Here is a 25,185-nt window from a genome sequence, read left to right on the forward strand (position 1 = left end):
TCAACTGTATTTTTTGCCTTCACAACGCAATATTTTATCAACACGCGAAATTCCTTTTTATCCATTTTTTTCACAATAGCAAAAGTTGCTTCACTCAAAATGTTATAATACACGAACTAATGATCCGACGGCTATCAAATTTATACACGCTTCTTTTGATGGTTACGGCTAACTAAAAAATATATGGATTTAATTCTAGTAACGCCATCTATGTTCAGGTAGGGGACTTTTCAATTGAACTATTATTGTAAGTCTACTGTTGCCGCTCATCAATCGGGTCAGCAGACTTCATCTTTCAATAAATCTCTTTTCTACAAGATGCTAACAAAATTCTGAGGACAATAATCAATGCCCCCTGGTTCATCAGAAATAATCAAATTCATAGAGAAACAGATTTCCCCCAAGTTCATGATTTTATATCCGAGCTCTACTTGAGATATTCCTCCACTGTTCGTCTCTCGTTTAATAGACGTATTACGAAGCCGGACGTTATTATAGACCAATAACTCAGTCGGCTCTTCGTGTCCTTATTTGATCGTAGATGACAGCACCCCGTCGTGCTCTTACTCCCAATCGTCCCAACCTTTCCGGTGGAGCTATTAACTCAGGTACCGCGAGCTGCATGGTGTGATAACAGGATACATTACTTACCAAATATCTCCGGATTTGGTGCATGCGCTCTATCCTGCATAGAATAAACCAAAAAAATCTAATAGCGATACATTATTTTCGAGTCGATTCGTACAGTCAATCAAGTGAAAACAATAACAAAATCTAAATCGGTAAATTGTTGTGTTATTCTTGGTGCTTTAACATATATTGTTTTTCAAATATGGAAGAAGAAGGATAAGCATCGATTTTATATATAGTGGGAATGTCAGCTACCAAATTCTCATTTCAACGACATATGCGAATAGGTAACATGTCAACATATGCCAAAATTTAATGATAACAAGAACAGAGAAGAAAATGATTCTTGTTGTGTTGGAAGTAGTAATTTAATTAGTTTTGTCTATTAAGAATAGTAACAAAAATTATAGCAGCCGGTAATAATTAGACATTTATTTTATATAAAAATATATTTTAGTAATGATTTAATTTTTATTTTATAAGTGAGATTTAGCTAGAATTTGTTGAGAGTGAAAGTCGAAGAATGTGAAATTCAGAGAATCGGAGAAGAACAGTGGAGAGTGATATTATGAAATAATTAAATTTACTAACAAAAGTTGGATCAAATAAACAAAATATAAAACTATCAACGACACCCTAACCCGACAAAGAAGGAAAAGAGAACGCATTTTTATATAAGAGTATAGGTAAATAAATTATTGTTTTGTAAAAATAATGATAATAAATCGTTTTCGGCTATTGTACAATATGTTAACCGAAAGCTCGAGGCTGTCAATTCCTTAATGGGGTTTGTGGATCAAAAATAGTAACAAAAATTACACTAGGAATCATAGTTGATTATATTTGGACATTTTTACTACAATTTCACTGCTTTCTTATATAGTGGTGCCATTTTCATTTGGTTTTAACTATATTGGCTGGATTTAATCTAAACGATTTTGGTCTTGTTTATAGTAATTTTTATGTATATGGTTCTTGGAGTTCATGTTAATTGTTCAAATATGTATATTAATTTAAATATGGTGTTTTTATAAAAAATAGACAGGCTGGACATAAAATAGTTATATTTTTATTACTTAATTTTATTCGGTACTTTTTTAAATAAAATGTGTCATCACTACATAGTATAAAACAAAGTCGCCTTTTCTGTCCCTATATCCCTATGTGCGCTTAAATCTTTAAAACTACGCAACGGATTTTGATGCGGTTTTTTTCAATAGATAGAGTAATTCAAGAGGAAGGTTTATATGTATAATACATGCATAATATACTAAGGCAACATTGCTAATTTTAGAGGTTTCTAACGTGATGTCGTAAATTAACCTATTTTTTTAGGCTTATTTAGCAATTAGCAAAAACGCTGCCTAACCCTACGAGTTAGATCAAATTAATGTACTACAGTATTGTACACCATAAAAAGGTCTACAAAAAAGTCCGCGATGGTATATGTTTATCTTTTAGGGATAACCCACATTAACCATTTTTATTGTTTACTTTTTAGGTGAGAAAATGGCTTATTTACGAAGCTATTTTAAGCAATACGGCATTAATCCTTATCGAATTAAGTACCTTAAATACAGTGTGCAATTAATATAGATCAATATGGTTCCTTACAGCATGTAAATTAAACAAATATTTTCGGAGATATTACAAATTTAAAATTTGCGTTTAAAAATGTGTAATGTAATAAAAATTGTATGAACTTAGATATTCCAAAGATAGCAGGAAATCTTCATAGTAAGTATAGGGGAAGAGGAATTGTTTTACTCCAAATTTAATGCGTGCAGGCCAAGGGCAGTAATGAATGAACCAAAAATACTGGATCGATTTTAATCATGTTTTCATTGAGTGACATAGGCATATATATTTTATGCCCGTGCAAAGTCGGAGCGGGCCGCTATGTTTTTATATACAACGTTCATATTTTTTCTGTAGTGTATTTAATTTAGTATCAGCATTGCACCCGTGCGAAGCCGGGGCGGGTCGCTAGTTTCAAATATGTTCCAATGTTTATTTCCCTCCTTATATATAGTTTCAACATTAAATCAAATATCTATTAAATTTGCGTATATTTATTTATAAAACTTAATTTATATATAAAAAAAGGAGTAAGTAAATGAAGCTGTATATACGCATGCGCCAAACTTGAATTATTTTCTATTTCAAAAATAGATGAAACTCAAAATGCATATGCGCCAAATCCGGGGATATTTGTTAAGTAATGTATCCTTTTGATAACGACGCCATGTCCTTGCCTGTCCCTCGTGCGTCTTAACGATGGTACTGGTCACGGGTATCCTCCTTACCAGCAGTAAGAAGTGTCAGTTAGGATCATGGGATCAGCTGATACGATGGGGTTTAGTGGGTAGCTCAGAGGCAGCCTCCGCATAACCCAGCTCGCTAATTCCTGCAGGTCTCCGCCACCAAGTATCCGTAACAGGATTCTCCTACCCAATTTCAAGACAAAAAATATCTAATAAAAAAATGTAATTATGTTCAAATGTATTTAGAAGCCGTAAGTATGTAAAATGTTAATTACATTACGTTACATTACAATGTATTAAAATACATTGGCGTCGGATATTTGAAATACAAATTACATTTTTATATATTTTACATATTTGTAATTCAAATACTGTCCAATCCTACATAATATAAACTAATATATGACTATGGTTTTACGGTACAAAAGTAAATTGATAATAAAGATTTCAACACCATATATCATTTTATTCAGATAATTAAAGGCAATATCGTTACATATTGATATATTTTTGTCAATATATACAACACAGTAATACTAAACAACATTTTATATTCAATATAAATTTTAAACTTTTAATTTGTAATTTGTAAATTAATAAGTTAAATTACTCTAATACAAAAATCTAAACCTTACAACACTAATTATCACTTTACACAAATATTCTCTCCATATCTGATTACACCAAAAGATAAAATATATCAGCGATCATTGTTAGACAGAGTATCATCATTTACAGTCCAATTTTCAGTCAAATAATATCTTTTAATGCTTCTAACAGTTTCATCTTAACAAATTCTATTTTGTTTCTCGTCTTGTGGTTTCTCGCCTTTCAACATCAACTGGATCTCCTCCAAGCTTTTACCCTTGGTTTCCGGGATACACACTGCTGAGTACAGAACCACCGCGAAAGCACAAGACGTGAACAAATAAAAAGGTATATGCATTCCGTATTTATGTAATATCTGGTAAAACTGTATGGAGATTATTCCTCCGATAACAAACATTACGTCAGCCACTGTCATCCCGATGGCCTTCATCTTGGCGGGAAATATTTCGGCTGTTATGACAATCGGTACTAAACCCAGGCCATATTTAAAGGCCCCAGCGTAAATAAGTACCGAAACTATCGGTATCCAAGATACAGCCGACACGTCGTACTTCATGTATTGTAGATGGAAATAAACAGCCAACGCCAAGAGGCAGAGGGCGCTCAGAAAGCTGGAAACAATGAGGATGACTTTTCGTCCGAATTTGTCGATGGTGAAGCAGGCGAACATCGAAGCAAACAACATAATTAAAGCAAAAACGATGGCTGTTATGTTGTTGTTTAGGTAAATAGATCCGGCAGCATTTAAAATCGGATGTAAGTTCATGTACATGACACTTATGCTTGCCATGTGTTGACCTGAAAATGTAAAGTAAAAATAATCGATTGGTGGTTTCAATGAATGGTATGAAATGGCATTAGAATCAGGAATTACTTCTTATCAACATGATTTTTTTAAATTTGGAACTTGGAATTTGAAAAAACAACGTATTTCATTCAAAGTATTGTCTATCGATAGCTGCTATTTCCTATACCTCGAAAGAACGATGTATCTCTTGAAGCATCCGCGAATCTCTGTCTGTCTGGTCACGACTTGTACGTCGTAAGTGGTAATTAGACAGAGCAAGTTCTGGAGAATAAAGCAGGTGGGGTAGCACTTCTGGTAATCAAACGTTATTATGCAGAAAAATTACGTTGTGGCGTCTTTGCTCGTATTCCGGTGGGTTTTCGCGCAGTGTTTGGCTCAAACGCATCAATTCTCGTCCATAGCGACCCTCATTGATGATTTCATTAGGTTTTAGCAGCTTATAGCATACCATTCCAAGCTGATATCATCAATTGCAGAGTATTAACTTGGAGTCATAGATATTCTGCGTTGCCGTTGATATTGATGCAGGACCAGATAGTAATGGATCCTCATATCATCACCACCATACGATGCAAAATCTCTAGCTTAGTTCTTATCTCTTGGCTTCAATTTGGATTATTTGCATGTTCTTCAAATGATGTGAAATGGTTTCTTGTATTACTTCCAACAACTGTGAGAGTTTTATATGGTTCATCATCAAGTAATGCCTTTAAATCGTCGTGTTCAAATTTTTTGGTAGTTTGGAATACTCTTTGTCTTCAATGTCGAAATTATTACTTACCAACCGAGAGCTGAAAGCACTACATTAAAATAATTAAGGATTTCATAAGGTCTAGAATGAGCCAGAAGCGGTTAGAAAATGTTGCTTTCATGTCTTTAGAATCACACATTTAATGCAGCTGGACATTGAAAATCTTGTTAACAAATTTGTTAAAAGTATAGCGCAATCTAATAAATGCATTTCTATAAAACATTTCCTTATTCGAAATTTACTTATTTTATAACTTTAACACTGTTCTTTTGTTACTGTACAAAAAAAAACAATTTTAATAATATTTTGTATGTACACTTAGACAGAGACATGATTGAGTGGTATGTAGCAGAGACAATCACAAAGAAAACCAAGACAAGATAAACAATAATTTTAAATAATAAATAACAAAACTAAGTCTAGTATAGACAGATTAGGAAACAGGCTCATTGATAAATAGATATATTAACTAAGAAAACAGATACTAGACATCATTCCTTCTTAAATCAACAAAATTAAAACTATGTGCTTGTGAATGTGAAAATTTCTCAGCTTGACACAGAAATGAGATTCCAATTAACAAAAAATTAAGCAAATGGCAAAACAATTACAATTTTCAGCCTCTTTGACCAGTTGAATGTCGACATTCGCAATAAAAGTCCTAGTTTGAAAAAGAAAAAAAATATTTCACCAGGATAAGGCACTTATACACAAAGATGCGTTGTCGTTCGAAAAACGACAGGATTTGGGGTACTATTTCCTCTGCAGTACCTTCTATTCTCATAATTAGCTCTCAGACATCCATCTGTTTCCAAACTTGAAGATATTTATATCTGATTCGCATACACCAAGAACCAAGATCATTCTCAGATCATTTGGAAACAAAAACAAGCGAGATTATGTAAAAAAAAGAATTTTTTTAATGAAAAATCTTCACTGTCGGACCGAGGTCTTTCCACCGAATTTTTACGAGCGTAATAACTTTAACTTTGTTATTAGTGGACCCACTTTTTATTATCAGTTTCATATTTTATCTAGTGTGGGAAGAAAACGTAATGTTCAACAGATTTGTTCAGCTATTTTCGCTCATTTTAACTATTTTCTTTTCTGTACTTCTTTTTAATTCCTAAATGCATACCTTGGCATTAAGGAGGTATCTTGGTATTAGTAATGTGACTATATCGTTTTTTAATGTTTGTAAAGCTAAACCCTTTAAAGGTATATATAAATAAATGATATATATATAGAGGCTGGTAGAGAAAGAAGAGAGAGAGAGAGAGAGACAGAGAGCATTTTTTTAAACGAGTATTTCTTGAAACTACTTTTTTCGAAACGATTGAAATATCTCACTCTACTGAACCGATTTACTTAACATATGGAGTGCACCTTCTCTCTACAATCTTCTACGGTTTTATGATTTTTACTTTACTAAAATCGCTTTTTTTAAATAGTCGTAACTAATTTAAACAACTTGAATGTTATATCTGATGGTGTTTAGCATTGAATATCCAATATCGGTCCAAACGTATCGGCAATAATGATAATATTGAGATTACAGGGCCTCACAAATTTTAAAATTTGGTACTACCAAATGGTACTGATAAGAATTAATTCCTGATTCTATCGTATTGTATAAAATATTACTTACCGCCATTCAAAACGGTCATAATAACAATAGCTTTTCGATTGCTCGGTATTAAAAACAGATCTTGGGGTCGACCTTTTTCTAACTTCTGTCTCTCAATGCCGGTGTTGATTTCTTGTAATTCTTTATCCAGATCAGCGTTAGTAGCCCGAAGCCTTTTTAAGGATTCTTTTGCTTCGTCATATCTGTAAGCATACACTTATTATTTTGCGATGTTCTCTATATAGATATTAGTATAGTTAAATATTACAAATAATGTTTACATTTCATTATAACAAATGCTATCTCAATCAGGTCCAGTTACAGCAAGTTTAGGATTCAAGTTCTTAGGATGAGTAATAAAGGAGAACAAAGTGACATCTATTGCTGAACTAATAAGCCGAACAGGTCAAGCTAAAGGAACTTTTACTTCTCTAAGATGGTGTGTATCCTATTATATGGCTCCGATACGTGGACATTGTTACAATCTGACATCTGCAAACTTGATGTTTTTAAATACGATTCTTGGTGATCTGCGAGTGAAGACGCAGATTATCATTGGACATATATGTCGAACGAATGGTGAATTAATTCAGCCGTATTCAGATTAGAAACCATATTAGATAAATATTATTCGAAGTCAGAACAGTTAGAGCTAATCACCAACTGTGGAGAGCGAGATTTGGTTAGTAATATTCGAAGTCCTGTGGTACAAAGAGCTACGGTTGATAGTAGACTCTCTCCGATCGCTAGCTATAGATTAATGATGATGAAAATGGTCATATATGTTTTGGGAATTTGGCGTATTAATGTGTACAGATTCCTGTTAAGGAACTTGGAGGTTAAGGATACACAAAGAAGCAAAAGCACATGCTCCAAATTTCTAGGGAAATGTGGTTATTGTATTTTTAATTGTCATATTTTATACTTTCTATACTTTGTCACGCATCAAAACAGTAATAGCCAATTTGCGAACCACCTTCTCCTCGAGCTAAGAAAGTTGGATGGATTTCTGTCCCTAGAAAACCGGTAAGGGACAAAGCAATAAAAGAGTATTTGGCATAACCTCTTAATCCACCACCAGAAACAAGAGGGAGGATCATCGCAGAGCATTACGAATAAAAGGTAATATCTAGATTTAAAATATAAATTAAATATGATTTCAAATATATTAGCCGGCTTGGTGGTGCAATGGTAACGGCGATAGGACGGTCCTCCTACTGTTGCGATAGCCGCGGGTTCGAATTCTGTTAGGGCATTGTCGTAAATTTATGTTTGTGATTGTTTAAAATTTGTGAATGTTCTAAGCAAGAAAGAAAGATCCCAGTCACGCCAATAACCAGGGTGGGTAAGACCGGATGTCTTCTGGGATGATTTCTAAAGTTGGTCACTCGTCTGTCGGTAGGCTTAATGCTGAGGACTTTAGACCCAGTCCAGATAAACCACCCATAGTTGGTAAAAGGAGACTTTAAAATATACATAAATTTTTTTTTAAATATTTTAAATATGAGATTGCACTAAAACAAACAAACCAGTATTCCAGCATTGCCAAAACAAAGTACTTTGAATGCTTATATCTACATTTTTTAATTATTTTTTCTACTAAATTCAAATAGAATGTAAGGCCTATAAATTAATTTTAATTTAATTTAATTTTATTGAATTTTTTAATTAAGGATTTTTTTAATTTAAAGCTTTATTGTGAAAAATCGATACAATGTATTTTATTAAAAGTATTGTCCATCGGTAAAAATCTATCTCGAAAGAGCGATGTATCATTGAGGATATCCACGAATCACCATTTTTTAGTAACTTCATAAGATATCAAGTGCTGTTCTGAACTCGATTTTATAAGAGCACAGCAATAATTATGATACATATCATACATTTTAATTTTTTGTTTCTAAGTATTGCTTTTTGGTATGTTTTCTCCATTCTGACGTATATTGATTGAACTGTTTTAATTCCATAATTTTCACGATAACAGTGTAGTAATAATTATATCTTATCTCAATACATTCTTGTGTTGAACAAGTAAGTAAAATATTAACAGACACAGACTTTCAGCTGTGCTGCTCTGCTTTCAGTATGAGGGAACAAAAAGACAGAAACAGTAATATATTTTATTTAAAATGGATAGCACTAAAGAAATATGAAATAGTAAAAAAGAGCTATAGCCAATTTTAATTTCGATTTGCCGCGAGATATGTTATGTTTTCAATTAGATTGCAGCCATTTTTATATCCACATTTAATTATTATTTATTTATATATTTTTATTTCATAATTTTTTAATTATATGCATAATATATATTCATTATATACTTATATTTTAGGTTTTTGATATTGTATAATATTTGTATTTATATGAAATTTTATATTAATAAATGATTTTGAAAAATAACATTTTGGTTTTATTTAAATTTAATGGGTCTGTAGAATGTGGCGTCAGAGGTTAGTCACGTGATGTGTACGAAATCGTCGACCAACGAAATGCTCTCCAATGCAATATTTTCATTACAGGTCCCTGTAATGGTAATTTAAACTAACCAATGAAGTTCAGCGAAATGACGTTCTCAGCGCCTTCCTGCTGAAACCACGCAAAATAATTCTAAAATTATTTGCATTAAGTTAACACTCTATATATTACTCCATGGTCTGTAAGATCAGACTTGTTTTGACGTGCATGTTTCAGTCTCAATCGGGCCTTAAATATGTGGTCAACATGATTTAATTTTATGTATTTAATGCTTTTAGTTCAATGAATTAGTTTCAATAATGGAAGTGAAACGTCATCAATTCCATGATCCTTTTTAAGGTTTATTTGTTGAGAAACCAGATTTATAGCTATTTAAGGATGATAAATACACTGCATTTCATGCATAGAATTACACAAATAATCCAAGAGGAAAATTTTGTCATAAAGTTAAAATTATCACTACCAAAATTATTCTCGTATACTAAAACAATATCATTTATACAAATAAACAATTCAGGTATAACATTTAAACATAATTCTATTCATAAATCATACTGTAAACATTGTTAAATTGTAATATTTAATAGTCAAATAATAAAATTAATTACTTTATTGTTACTGAATTAAGTAGAATTAAGAAATCCAGCACTCAAATTAAAAAAAACAACACCTGTAAATACCGATAAGCTCTGTTAGCGAAATATTTTATTTTGCAGCTTTAAACAACAATGCAATGCAACAATTTTGTAATGTGTGTCGTATTTTATATGGGGTGGGTCATCTGCTGTTTTAGCATAAATAAATAACGGTCACATAATGTAAACACCACTGTTTCATTTCGTTTTACCTCCATTCACCGAGCCATATCAACTTACCCTAAGGTCGAATGTACACATTTGTGTATACTCGCCTATCCAAAGTTGCTGTGAACATACGTCATCAATATGTTTAATGTTTTGCCTGTAAGTTCGTTTTAGAATCGAACAATATTTTCTTTCTCATTTTATTCTATTTAAAAAGAAATAGAAGGCTGTTTGATACATTTGAACACGTAAACGAACCAGCTTGTTAAAGTCGTCAGGTCGTCAAACGCCTAGAACTCTACCTCATGGGTGGTGTGGAAAAGAGTTCAATGGAAATATAATAATACAATCCTAACATATAAATGATTGTGGCTGTATAATTAACTGTAGTAAATTATTCGATAATATATGCACTAGATAACAGTAATATAATGTTAAAATAAACTATATTTATTTGATAATAGTTTTGTTTCATTATTTTATTTAAACTAGAATACGTCATAAATTTAGATGTTCGTATGTTCACGCCAACTTTGGATAGACTATATGTACATTTCTACAGTTTGATGTTAATAAAATAGTGAAGTAATGTTACAGTTAGTGTAATTAAGTTAATGAACTCTGAAGTGCTAGTAGTAATATTAAATATTAATTTTAAAATATTCAATCATAGTAAGTTAATTCTTACTTTACAAAACTCTTACCTGTTTTTGTACAACAAATAATAAGGGCTTTCTGGTTGAAACGAGTAAACTAGCAGTTGAACGCCACTTAAAATACACCCGACTATTGGTATGGTATAAAATGGTGCGTATGGTCCTAAACAATATACTAACAGCAATCCAATGAGCATCATTATGTATATTATAGAAGACAGAAAGCCTCGTATTTTAGAGTCTGCAATTTCCGCTATATACATAGGTGCCGCTACAAAGGACATATCTCCGGCCATCCCAGCAAAAAACCTAAAATTAAATATCTTAATAAAACACAAGAATTTTGTTAAATTACATTATGTTTTGAAAATTCCTACTTAATAAGGAAAAAAGATAATTATCCCTTTTTTTGGTTTAATGATATGAAGTAAAAAGAGATGTGGTCATCTGCATCAATGTGAATTAAAAGCTGATCAAAATAAAGCAGTTTTACATTGTTGGTTTGAAAAGCAATGTTAAATATAAAAAAAATTAATAAAAAAATAAATATAAAATATAAAAAAATAAAAAAATGTTAAATATATATACAAGAGCCAGTGTAGAAAAGAAGAAGAGTTAGTGGAGGGCGCTGTAATTTGTATCGAGTCTGTATAAGAGTCTTTGTTTCTCTTTTCTTCCAAGGCCATAAGTGGTGTTATTAATTCCGTCCCGTTCCGAATCATAAGTGATTCGTAACATTGTAAACATATTGAAGACACCAAATACCATTGTTAAAATAAAACGACATTTATTCAGCAGTTTCAATTCCTCTTTTAACATAAGCTAAAGGAAATAGTATCTAGAATCAGCCAAGAATGTTATAAATCTTCGAGCGGAAAATAAGAACATTTTTTAAAACTTATTAATATATTATTACTCGTCATTCACTACACAACTACACCACATACTTTTAAGGCATTTTTCATGAGATCCTGCAACATCTGAGGCTGAATTTCTTCAATTTCGTGATGAATATTTGGGTCTTCTTCATATAAACTTTTGATTTTAAAACTCCCCATAAGAAAAGCTCTGATGCTGTTAAATCGCCACTACGCGAAATTAGACTTCGTGGAAACACGTCAATCAGCGTCAGCTGTGTATGCTGTGGCCCCATCTTGCTGAAACCACATGTCCTCTAGTCCTTTTAGGCACAAGAATATTTCGAATCATGTCTTGGGTATCGTTGAGCAGTAACAGTAATTGCAACACCTTCGTCATTTCCAAAAAAATAAGGACCAATGATGTTTCCAGCATGAATACCACAACATACAGATGTTTTTAGTGGATGCAATGTTGTTTCATGAATTAATTGAGGATTATGTGTTCCCTAAAACCGACTATTCTGTTTATTTACGTGGCCAGTAAGAAGAAAATAGGCTCCATCGCTCATTATCGATTTAGACGAAAAATCTTCAATTTCACCAGACAACCTTAGGATGACATTACTGTAGTCAACTCGTTGATCAAGATCTCTCGGAAGCAACTTTTAGACTAAATGAATTTTGTACTGGAACATTTTCAAATTAGTTTTCAGAATTCGTCTTAAACTGGGTACAGAAACGTGTAATTGGGAATCACGTCTCCGAATTTACATTTCTCGAGACTCTGCAACACTATTGCGCACCACAGCCACATTTTCGGCGTTACGAGACGTCCGTTGTCTTCCAGAACGAGGCATGTCTGCTGTCGGTTCGAACTGTCGAAAATTCGCATGTAAACGTTAAATTGTGGTTTTGTGAGGCACTGGACGATTAGAATATTTTCGACGCAATTTCCGCTGAGTGGTAATAATGGAACGTTTATTTCTAATAAATATTGGCACTATTTCTGTTCATTCTTGTGGCGTATATTTATCCACAATAACATTTGGATGGCTACACAACACAATGGTTAAAGTGAAACTGAGCTTAACGTCACATAACCAAGAGACACGCAATCAAAATAGTAGAGGAACTTTTGCCTCATCTGTTATATTATCGCGTCTTCTAGTTTTCTGTTTGCTTCATAGCTAGCAAGTATCGCAATGTCATCAGCAAATGTAGCCATAATAACATTTTCTTTTTGTAGTATTACATTTATAGAGTAGGTAAAGAACAGGATCCAAAACGCTATTTTACGGTAAATCTGCTTTTATTTATTTTACTGTTGAGTAAGATTTTTTGTTGTTTAACTCTAAATATTCTGGCTGAGGTATAGAAGTTTCAGAGTTCAACGTATGGCTTCGGTAAGATTTTATGGAATTTATACATTAGTCCCTTATGACAGGACTTTATCGAAGTATTGTGCTACATCCAAGAATATAGTTGAGCAGACTTTTTTCTATTCATGGGGCTTTTTCAATAATGGTTATGATTATATATACTTGGTCAATTGTTAAATGTTTTCTGACAAAACCAAACTGGTAACAGTGGAATTGGTTGATAAAAATTTACTTAATTTGGTGGTTTTCCAGGTTTCAGAATCATAACTCCGGCCATTTTCCAAACATCCGGGCCATGTTTTGAGTTAATCACGTAGGTTTTTCATTATGTAAACATTTTGATACTATACTATATATTATGATATAATTTGCATTGAACAGTCATATGGTTTTATAATTAATGAAAACCAAGTATTGACAACTGATGGACCGCCTACTGTTGTAAATGTTAACGGGATCCAAATATATAGAACACTTATCTTAACAATTCATCTATGACATCCAGACCTAGACATTACTAGGGTCTGACCTTTATAATTCTTTCAAATACGATTTTTAAGCAAATTTTACATGTTTCTCCTCTAAATTGTATTAGAGAGGAAGTCATTTGATTAGAAAGTGACAATCAGTGTACAGTTAAGGAACAAATTCGAAAACACAAGTTGTAATGATTTTAGGATGGAAAACGCAGATAGCAGGTCTGAGAAGAACATAAATTAAGATAATAGAACGTGATTCGAAACGCCGGTTATGGATTGATTAAACTTTAGTTATATAAGCTCAAAACAACACTATAATAAGTGATTAAATATAATCAGTAATATAGTAAAAACAAAACACATATTATATTAAAATACCATCAGTTTTAATAGCATATTTACCTGGCGACAAATACATATTCTATTCGATTTGCTAAGCCTATAGCGATCCAATTTAATAATACTACAACCGCTGCTAGTAATAGAGATTTTTTCCTTCCTATTTTATCTACAAAATATATCGTAAAAGGTAACCCGCAAAATGCCCCTATTAATGATATAGTTTCTAACCATTCTGCCTGAAATTTCATAAAAATATATATTATATTTGTTAGTGAAACTTAAAAATCGTTATATACCTGCTTCTCTGTTGTATATATGTGCGTTTTATCACTCAACAGGTACGGAACCATTGGTGATGTCCATCCAAATGACATTCCATCTGACGCTGCTACCAAAGTACCTAAAATAGATAAAACTCAGAGTATTGCGCTGTTCAAGAGTCGCAATTGTTTCAAATATTTCAATTAACTTAATGTTAGTCCACTATATCAATGACCGAATGATGTCAATGACTGAATGAAACTTTCCTGATGTGGGGGAATGCTAACAATTACAAAGACATAGTGATAAGAGTATAATTAATATAAGATAATTGTAGAAACTTGCCTTACGTGTAAGATTTATGTGCATAGATATGTGTGTAATTGTTAAGAATATACGTGAGCATTTCATTGGAATGTATGAGGAGAGAATGGATACTAATTCTTTTACAGATGATATGGCAAAGGAATTAGGGGAATGAAGTTATCAGTGACCAAATGATGGCAATGACTGAATGAAACTTTCCTGATGTGGGGGACTGCTAACAATTACAAAGACATAGTGATAAGAGTATAATTAATATAAGATAATTGTAGAAACTTGCCTTAGGTGTACGATTTATGTGCATAGATATGTGTGTAATTGTTAAGAATATACGTGAGCATTTCATTGGAATGTTTAAGGAGAGATTGGATACTAAATCTTTTACAGATGATATGGCAAAGGAATTAGGGAAATGAAGTTATTAAATCAAAATATATAGAATAAGTAGGTAGATGCAAGGAAATTGTACACAGGTAGTAATAGAATAAAATAATGAGAAGTATAATCAAAACTAAACGTAAAAAGCTAAATATGCTCACCAATGAAAGTAAAATACATTACTTAGATAAACAATTATTAGGATATATTATGGAATAAGTCTCCAAGGGTTACCACTACATTAAAAAGCTCCTAGAATTTTACCTTCTAGGAGCTGTGGAAAACAGTTAAACGTAAATATAATGAAACAACCCTAATCTACAAACTATTGTAGCTGTATAATTAACTGTAGTTTAAGTTCTTCGACAATATATGCATTAGGTAACAGGTTAATTGAAAACAATTCCCTTCAAGGGTGATTATAGCGACCCTCCAAATTTTCGATACCATTTTTATAGTATGATTTGTCCTTTGCTTCAAAATAGGCCTCGGTATCGTCGATCACCTCTTCATTCGACGAAAATTTCTTCCCAGCGAGCATTCTTTTGAGATCAGAGAACAGGAAATAGTCGCTGGAGGCCAGATCTGGAGAATACGGTGGATGAGGAAGCAATTCAAAGCCCATTTCATGGATTTTTGACACAGTACATTGTCTTGGTGAAGCAGCACTTTCTTTTTCATCAAATGCAGCCGTTTTTCCGCGATTTCGTCCTTCAAACGCTATATAATAACGCTATGTAATAGTCGCTGTCGATGGTCCTTCCTATTTGAAGGTAGTCAATGAAAATTATTCCATACACATACCAAAATAGAGACGCCATAACCTTGCCAGCCCACTGTTGCGTTTTCCCAGGCTTTGGAGCGGGTTCACCGTGTGCAGTCCACTCGGATGATTGTCGATTGGACTTCGGAATGAAATGATGGGGCCGTGTTCCATCCTTTGTCCCATATCGACGCAAAAACTCGGGTTAATTATGCTTGATCATCTTCAAACACTGCTCCGAATCATCAACCCGTTGATGTTTTTGGGCAAAAGTGAGTCCAGAAACTCGGCATCAAGCCAAGTTTTTGCTTCAACTGGATTTTTTCTCTCCAAAAAGCAATATTTTATCAACACGCGAAATTCCTTTTTATCCATTTTTTTCACAATAATTGCTTCACTCAAAATGTTATAATTCACAAACTAATGATCCGACAGCTGTCAAATTTATACACACATCTTTTGAGGGTTAGGACTAACTAACATATGGATTTAATTCTAGTAGCGCCATCTATGTGTCAGGCCGAGGACTTTCCAATTGACCTGTTATGTTATAATACTAAAATAAAATATATTTCGATATAATTATGTTAAAGCCAAAGAAAACTAAAAGTCAAATTTGATACGACAACACACTGGCTTCACTGTTATTTTGGACGGACTATATACAATCGATATTTTATACTAAAAATACTGTACGTTGGTTTAATTTTTAAGAAATTCTTAACGTAATTTATTTAACAATGTTTCTCTAAATATTCTATCTATATCTACGCAAGTTACTTTCGCATGAATATTATTTTTTAGAAAAACATGTTTTTCTTTTATCGTTAATCAAGATAAACAACATAACAACCATAACATTTCTCTTCGTTAAGTAGTTTATTATTCAAAAACCTCGATGTTGTTGGTGCAAAACATAATAAGGCGTTTTAATTATTTCAATATTTACTACATCTACGACGATTAATAAACATTTTCTAAGAAAAATATAATATTTGGACCTTGTAAAATATATCTATGTTTTCCATCAGATTAATTAGATTTTGATAAAGATGACTGTCATCTGCTAGATCATTTTGTACAATAAACATTTACAAATTTTTATAGAAAAATTGATGACAAATTGTAACTTTTAAACTAATATAGTAACATCAAATATATATTTAAGTTAAATCTTACATTTCTTTCAATATATTGTCCCTCAAATGGTACCACTTCATGTGTTCTATCAATCTGAATATGTGTATTAAAATGTTTATGCAATCTTTATGATGCAGGTATATTTCCTACGATTTTCCATTGTTAGGCAAATATTGTTAGTATATTTTATCTGATTAAAAATTAAATAACTGTAATTTATCTTTTCTCGAGTTCTACCTCGTTTTTGAAGTCGTTAGATTTCAGTAGAATCCAAGCTAATATACAAATACAACGTGGGGCAAAAGTCCCGCTACCATTTTGATTCCCTATAACTTTGCTCAAAGAAAAGATAAGTAAGTTTGGTTTTCATAAAAAGTTTATTTGTTTATAATTGAAATCGTTATGATTGAAAAATTATATCGGCTTAATGGTGACAGCTATTCGCTTTGCAACTTTCGGCTGTTTTAAGGCATTTTTCATGACATCTTGCAACATCTGAGGCTGAATGTTTTCAATTTCGTGACGAATATTGTCTTTAAGATATTTGAGGCTTATTCACATAAACTTTTTATTTTAAAAAACCCCATAAGAAAAACTCGGGTGCTGTTAAATCTGGAGATCTGGCTGGTCATGCTAAATCGCCACTTAGTGTTCGTGGAAAAACGTTATTCAATAATTGAATTGTCGAATGAGCTGTGTGTGCCGTGGCCCTATCTTGCTGAGACCACATATTCTCTAGTCCTTGCTCTTCAATTTCAGGCACAAGAATATTTCGAACCATGTCTTGGTACCGTTCAGCAGTCACAGTAACTGCGACGCCTTGGCCATTTTAAAATAATAAGGACCAATGATGTTTCCAGCATGAATACCATACCATACAGTTTTTTAGTGGACGCAATGATGTTTCATGGATTAATTTGGGATTCTATCTTCCCCAAGAACATCTGTTCTGTTTATTAACGTGGTCACTGGTCACGTGAAAGAAAATGGGCGTCATCGCTCATTATCAAATTAGACAAAAAATCTTCAATTTCACAAGACAGCGTTAGGATGGCATTTCTATACTCAACTCGTTGATCAGGATATTTCGATAGCAATTTTTGGAGTAATTGAATTTTGTAGGGGAACATTTTCAAATCAGTTTTCAAAATTTGCTTTAAACTGCGTGCAGAAATATGTAACTGAGAACCACGTCTCCAAATTGATATTTCTGGAGACTCTGAAACACTATCGCGCACCAGAGCCACATTTTCAGCTTTACGAGACGTCCGTTGTCTTCTAGAATGAGGCCTGCCTGCTGTTGTACTGTATTGTTGTTTAATTGCGGTTTTATAAGGCACTTGAAGATTAGGATATTTTTGACACAATTTCCGCTGAGTGGCAATAATGGAACGATTATTTTCAATGAATATTGTTACTATTTCTGTTCGTTCTTGTGGCGTATATATAAATATATATAAATATATATAAATATATATAAATACACAATAAAATTTGGACATCTATAAAACACTATGGTTAACGCGAAACTGAACTGAACGTCACATAACCAAGATGGCACGCAATCAAAATGGTCGCGGGACTTTTGCCACACGAAAGAAAGTGGTAATTCTATTTGAAAGGCAAAAATTTGCTGAATCAACAGTAGAAAGAATATAATAAAAATTAACGCTCATAAATGGATTTATTAAATCAATTAGCGTAATAAATCTTTGAACAAAGTTAGAAAACAATCCAATTTATTTTGCGAATCCAATCAGTATTTGGGTAAAGTCGGATAAAACCTACTAGAAGCACAATTAAGAAAAAATTACAGAAAAAATTAACACTAACTAAGGCCACATCATATTTAATATGGAAGGCAACAAGGAATTAAATTAACAACATTAACAACAACATTAAATGAATACAAATGATAAGACCACAGTTCTTTCACTATAAAATTCTTGTAAATTCTGAGCTAAAAACTGAACCATATTATTTGAAAATGCCTTTTCGAAGCAGTTTTGCGACATTTTTACATTATAAACGGTTTTTTAGAAACCAGAATAAATAGTAATCAGGCAGAACACGGTCCGGGCTATATGGTTGATGCATCAGTACCAACAAACACCACTTATCAGCATAAACAGCACACAATTTTCCATTAGCCTGAGTGGTTTTTTCCTCTTTTTGAAAATAAGAAAGCAAAATATAACGAAAATATCATTGTAAATATCAATATTCAACAAGTTTTCAGCGAGTAAAAAAATTACTCTACCTTAATAACTAGACTGTTTTATGAACCTTCCAAACTGTGTATAGTATGGACTTATTGAATAAATGTTATCAGAGCTATGAAACTTTAAATTATTCCATTACCAAAAGCCAAAACGATTTTTCCATTATACGAAACATTATATAACACTGCATTAGGATTAGATATAATAAAGAAAAATCTGAAATGTCCTCTGGTTACTTGAAAATGTCAATCCTATCTGAGCTATCTACAAATGAAGAAATAACATTTCTGACTTCTTAAATTCGCCAGTTAAGAAGACAAATTAACCTACTTATTAATAAATATTAAGGGAGTAAAACAAATAATATGAGAAAAGAACACACAAATGATGAGAAACAAATGATCATGATTCTCACACCCGAAGTTTTCAAACAGAAGAACCTCTACAGGCAGGTCTTTTATTATCAAATATATAATATTTTATAATATGTATTATAATCTTTTATAATATAAATAATAAGTTTATAATCCATAAACTCCAAAATTAAAGAGGTTTGTATTTCATCCACAATTTTAGTTATTGAAAACTTATCAATCTTAGTATCTTAAATAGATTAACAACATTCTATGTTGGGTCCAATATTGTATCTCATGTACTCAGTTGGTCTCTCGGTCTGCTCTCTCGCTTTGTTTGTTTTGATACATTTCAAATTGCTGCATATTTTTACTCTGGTTGGAAATTGTGAAGCCATTACATAGTCGGAGACAAAAAATCAGTTACTTCTAACAAGAACGAGATAACGGAGGCCCCTTCTTGCCAGCAAAATATAAATTTGTAGCGGTTTTACTGAAAATATTATTATCGACACAGTCACTACAATATCTCAAAAATTTAAAAACAATATAATCTTTTTTAGTTACCGAAAAGCAACCATCCTCATACGAAGCAGGTGACAAATCAAGATCAGCTTGATGTGAACTCTATCAGAGATCGAATATAATACAATTATATCAGATGAAACTGTTAGTCTGGAAAATATCCATAGAAAATTTAGAGATGTGCGGCTCTTTGAAGGATGTAGAACGTCTTTTCATATACTATTGGGTAACATAGGATTTAAATATTGAATGAAACTTTCTAAATGTGGAATTGAATGCTGATAATTGCCAAGACATGATGATGATAGTTGAAACAATTAAAGGTGAATATATAATTAAAATAAGATAACTGTAGGAAACCGTATTGTAGAGTGAAATATTTATGTGCATAGATATATGTGTAATTGTTCAGAATATACATGAACAGTTGATTAAAATGTACGAGGAACGACAGAATACTAGCAAATACTAATAAATCTAGATTTATTAAGAAATATGTATTCAGGAAGTAAGAAGAAAAAACTAAGAAGTAATACAGTGATATCAAAATGACTTTACAAGGAAACATTGCGCCGAAAGAAACAAGAACTAAAAAAGTAAATATGCTCTCTATCTAATGAAAGTAAAATACATTACTTGGACATAAAAAACGCGCCTAGAACTCTACCCTATAGGTAGGGTGGAAAACTATTAATGTAAATATAATAAAACACAACCCTAACCTACAAACTATTATGACTCTGTAATTAATTGTAGTTCCTCCTTCGATAATATCTAATGCATATATGCACCATAATGTTAAAATAAATTTTATTTGAATTACATTTTGTTTTGTTATGTCAGAACCAAAATGAACTAAGATAGAATAATATTTAGGTCACAGGTCGCGATTTTTTACGATTACATAATACTGATAAGGAATAATTATTTCCACTAGACAGATAGTTGAACCAATACTAGGTGCTTGCATGTATTTTAATCAGTAATATAACATTTTTTCGACATGACTTACTTTTAACCGACTTCGAAAAAGGAGGAAGTTTTATGCTTGGCTGTATATATACATTTTTTTTAATGTATCTTCGCCGATTTCTCCGTCTATTGTAGGCCGATTTTCAAAACTCTTTTTTTATTTGAAAGGGTGCACTTCCGAGGTGGTCCTATTGGAAACAAATCAGGATCTTATGGGGAGAATGGGGGGAAATCTATGGAAATGCTCAGATTTCAAAGGCACGTACAATGTTTTCACATATTCTTTACCTTCAATAATCAGATATATGGAAAATCGGAAGTCGTTCAATGCAGAAGCCATTCAGTTTGCATTTTAAGCACAAACTATAGCATATACAACATCTTAGAAATATTGTACACTACTGCTACTATGGTGTAATAGTTAAAGCGTTTAGCTCCCTAACGGAGGTTGCAGGTTCGATTCGCGACTACAACAATAACATTTTGTTGTTTAGTTAGAACATTTGCCAAATCACCTAGACTAGGTAGCGGACCCAGAGGCCTGAAGTGCTCCTTAATTGCAATCATTGTTTCTTTATTTCTATTTTTCCTCATACGAGGTGCACCTTTACTTGGCCTACCCATTGCAGTAATTTATTGAGTAAATGTCTATAGTAATAACACTAAAAAGAAAAACATAAAATATTTTTACAAAAAAAACTGAACCGAAAATAAATAAGGAACTCACTAAAATATGAAAAATAATCAAACTTAGACTTTTAATACAAAAAAACGTTTTAAAATTAAATATTTACGTAATAACCGTTATAATAGAGTAGTCTGGAGAATCAAAAAAGTTCAAAGACAAGGAATTATAACTTATTGGAGGAAAACCCAGCTCTTTGGAAGGATCCAAAAGGAGAGAATATTCTAACAACTCGAAAAACTGCAAAAGTCATATTGAACCGTTACAACATTACAATTTAATTGCTTGTCACGCAAAAAGGAAAAGTCCACTGTAGAGTATTGTGACTGGAGATGAAAGTTATGGGATGTTGAATATTCATGGCGATAAAATCTTGCTGTACATATACAGGAGAAATGACAAGATAATATGAAGATTATGCAATATAGTACAACTAGTTGCATGTTGGCATTCGCATTGGCATATTGCAACGTTCAGACGTGGTGAAATGAGCACCGAAGACGGTGAACGCAGTGGACGCCCAAAAGAGTTTGTTACCGACGAAAATATTTTTAAAATCCACAAAATGATTTTGAATAACCGTAAATTGAAATTGAATGAAATAGCAGACACTCTAAAGATATCAACTGAACGTGTACATCATATCATTCGCTAATATTGGGGTATGAGAAAGCTCTGTGCAAAGTGGGTGCCTTACTTTTGACCAAAAACAACAACAAGTTGATGATTCGGAGCAGTGTTTGAAGATGATAAAGCGTAATAAACCAAAGTTTTTGCATCGATATGTGATAATGGATGAAACATGGATCCATCATTTCACTCCGAAGTGCAATCGACAGTCATCCGAGTGGACTGCACACGATCAACCCACTCCAAAGCGTGGGAAACGCAACGGTCAGCTAGCAAGGTTATGGCGTCTGTATTTTGGGATGCGCATGGAATAATTTTTATTGACTACCTTGAAAAAGGAAGGATCATCAACAGCGACTATTACATAGCGTTATTGTTATTGTTGAAGAAAGAGAAAGTGCTGCTTCACCAAGACAATGAACCGTATCAAAAATCCATGAATTGGGTTTCGAATCGCTTCCTCATTCACCGTATTCTCTAGATCTGGCCTCCGCGACTATTTACTGCTCACAGATATCAGAGATATCAGAGATCAAAGCAAAGGACAAATCGTATTACAAAAATGGTATCGAAAGGTTGGAGGGTCGCTATAGCAGTGTATAACCCTTGAAAGGAATTATGTTGAATAATAAAAACTAATTTTGCCAAAAAGATGTGTTTTACTACGGTAGACCGGGGACAATTCAATTGACCTATTATACAGGAGATATGACAAGATAATATGAAGATTATGCAATATAGTACAACTTGTTGCATGTTGGCATATTCCAAGATGAATAGTGAGGCATACACACAGCCTAAGGTTCAGTCATGATTGCTGAAGTCTCAAAGTCCGTCCTCAATCGAATTACAATTAAAATGGATAATACAAATCCTCTTTAGGCATATTTTATTGGCAAATGTGGTAGAAAAAAATCACTACACCTCGTACCGATAGAAAAGTTACTTCGAAAGTCCTAAAAAAGCGTTGTTCATTTGACTACGACAATAAACGACAAAGGTGTAACAATTTCTAAGAGGACAATGCGGAGGCGGTTGGTTGAAAAGAATATAATAAGACGGTGTTCTTCCGAAAAACCACACCTGACTGACAGAAATATGAGTATAACTTTTTTGTACTAATTCTATTAATTTACAGGTGTACATTTCCGACGAATCAACCTTCCAAATTTTGATTGGCAAAAGTTCTTTTGTAAGATTGCCTTTTAGAGAGGGTTAAACACCTGGTTAATGTCATGGTGTAGTCTGTTATCTCAGCTAAAAGCCTGGCATGCCTCAGATCAACGAATGGTTCCCTGACGATGACAACTAAGCCAGAAATGTTACAGCATATTTGACCAGACATGAATCCCATAAAAAACAAACTCACCAAATAAGCGATTGCAAAAAACATGATTACCACCAAGCAGCAGATAATTAATCAGAGAATGACATCATAACTACAAACTCCAGGCAGATGTGAAAGCATAGAAACTCATATTACCGCAAAACCTGGCATCACTAAATATTGAAATTAATTCTATTATTTTTTAATAATATTAAAACGAAGATTATAAAACCGTTTTGTACATTTTTTGTAGTTTTTATGATCCCAATAGATTACTAATACAAATAAAACATATATAAGAGACCCCCCACTAATAACAGAATTCCAATTAATCAATACTGACCCTAATGACTTAGCCACCCACTGTATAAATAAAATAGAACTCCTATTAATAAAATATTTTTTTTCGCATTGGTTCTCAGAAAATAGTGAAAAATGACCAAGACAAAGAGTATTTTAACTATTCTTTAAGCACCTCTTATATTAAAAATAAAGTTTTAATCATTTATTTTTACTCAATCAAAAAGCAAAACAACTATATTATCAAAAATAATTTCAATTTAATTATCTTACCAGTAACAGCGGCAAGTATTTGAGGTCCGGTATCCGTAAAGAGGTTAGATACCTTCACAGTCATGTTGCCTACTCGCCAAACCGCCACTAACGAGTCCCCGATCTCATTTAATTTCACGCGCTGTGAAAACAATGTCAAGATTCGACAATATTTATTGAAAAAAAATCAGGACGGTCGAAAGGGTTATCGCCGAAATATAGCCAAATAAAAGCTTCTGATAAAACGACACTTCGCTTCATATGCTATCTAGTATTTATACTAGTTTTCGGATGAAAATCTGTTTACTGCTGATTAAAACGATCTAAACGCTTAACGAACAATGTTTATTGTAATGAATATAATATGTAATAAAGCTAATGTGTAGCAAATAGACTGTAGTCGTTCTCAATCAAGGTTAAACGCATTCAAACACACGTGAATAATTAATTTTTTGTTTCAAATTACAGTTTTGTTCATAAATCTTCGGGTACAATAGTGCACTGCAAAATAGTAATTCTATGAAAGCATAATACATTTTAAATATAAAACATCATTACTTTATAAAATAAATTTTAGTTCATAATTACCATTGGAAATAAGAATGAGCTTTAACAAGCCCAGGTTTTGATATACAGATGATACTACCTCTTAACCTAAGCTTCAAACAGCAAACTACAGTGTAATGAACAGGATATATAGTCTATTCAAAGTTTTTCTGTACATACGTCATCAAAATGTTTAATAATTCATTGCCGAAATTTGCAAATTTGTTTCGGAATCAGACAATATATTCCTTCTCATTTTATTCTAGTTAAAAAAAGACACAATGCTATCTGACTAGTTCGAAGGCCTAAACGAATGAGCCTGTCAGAGCCGTCCGGTTGCCAGATGTATGCAAAATTCTTGAAATCAATAGTGATAAAAGGTTATAACTCTAACCTATAAACTATTGTGACTGTATAATTAACTGTAGTTTTTAGATATACTATAATGTTAAAATAAATTATATTTGATATAATTTAATATAATAATATTTAATTATAATAACATTTTTGTTCACTTATTTTATATAGATTAGAATTTTGTTGTATATCAAAGTCAAACTGAACTAAAACTCAGAGCCGATGCGGCAACATTGCGACGTTTTGACGTCACAAATTTAGATGGTGTATGTACAAAATAACTTTGAATAGACGATACTATAATATACATCATGGAAACCGTCGAACATTGCCAAATTCATTTTATAAAACTGTAAAATCTCTTTTAAACTAGGAGTATTTTTTTCTTTCTCATTTTATTAATTAGCATTAGTCTAGTTAAAAAGGAACAGAATGACGTCTGTTGCGTCCGAACATGTAATCAAATC

At 32.4% G+C, this 25,185-nt stretch overlaps 1 protein-coding gene across 1 annotated transcript; it reads right to left on the bottom strand.

The window, feature by feature from the left end:
- Positions 1–2,684: 2,684 nt before the first annotated feature.
- LOC143190429 (facilitated trehalose transporter Tret1) lies at positions 2,685–24,066 on the bottom strand. The gene is made up of 6 exons (XM_076394697.1): positions 23,837–24,066; positions 13,980–14,083; positions 13,744–13,919; positions 10,672–10,932; positions 6,711–6,892; positions 2,685–4,301 (listed from the first exon to the last, which is right to left on the bottom strand). The coding sequence occupies exons 1-6, from the start codon at positions 23,898–23,900 to the stop codon at positions 3,682–3,684; spliced, it is 1,407 nt and encodes a 468-aa protein (XP_076250812.1). The 5' UTR covers positions 23,901–24,066; the 3' UTR covers positions 2,685–3,681.
- Positions 24,067–25,185: the final 1,119 nt, after the last annotated feature.

This window comes from Rhynchophorus ferrugineus, unplaced genomic scaffold, assembly GCF_030347505.1.
Source record: "Rhynchophorus ferrugineus isolate W39M unplaced genomic scaffold, kcgeb_rfMv2 rfM2, whole genome shotgun sequence".
NCBI lineage: Eukaryota > Metazoa > Arthropoda > Insecta > Coleoptera > Curculionidae > Rhynchophorus > Rhynchophorus ferrugineus.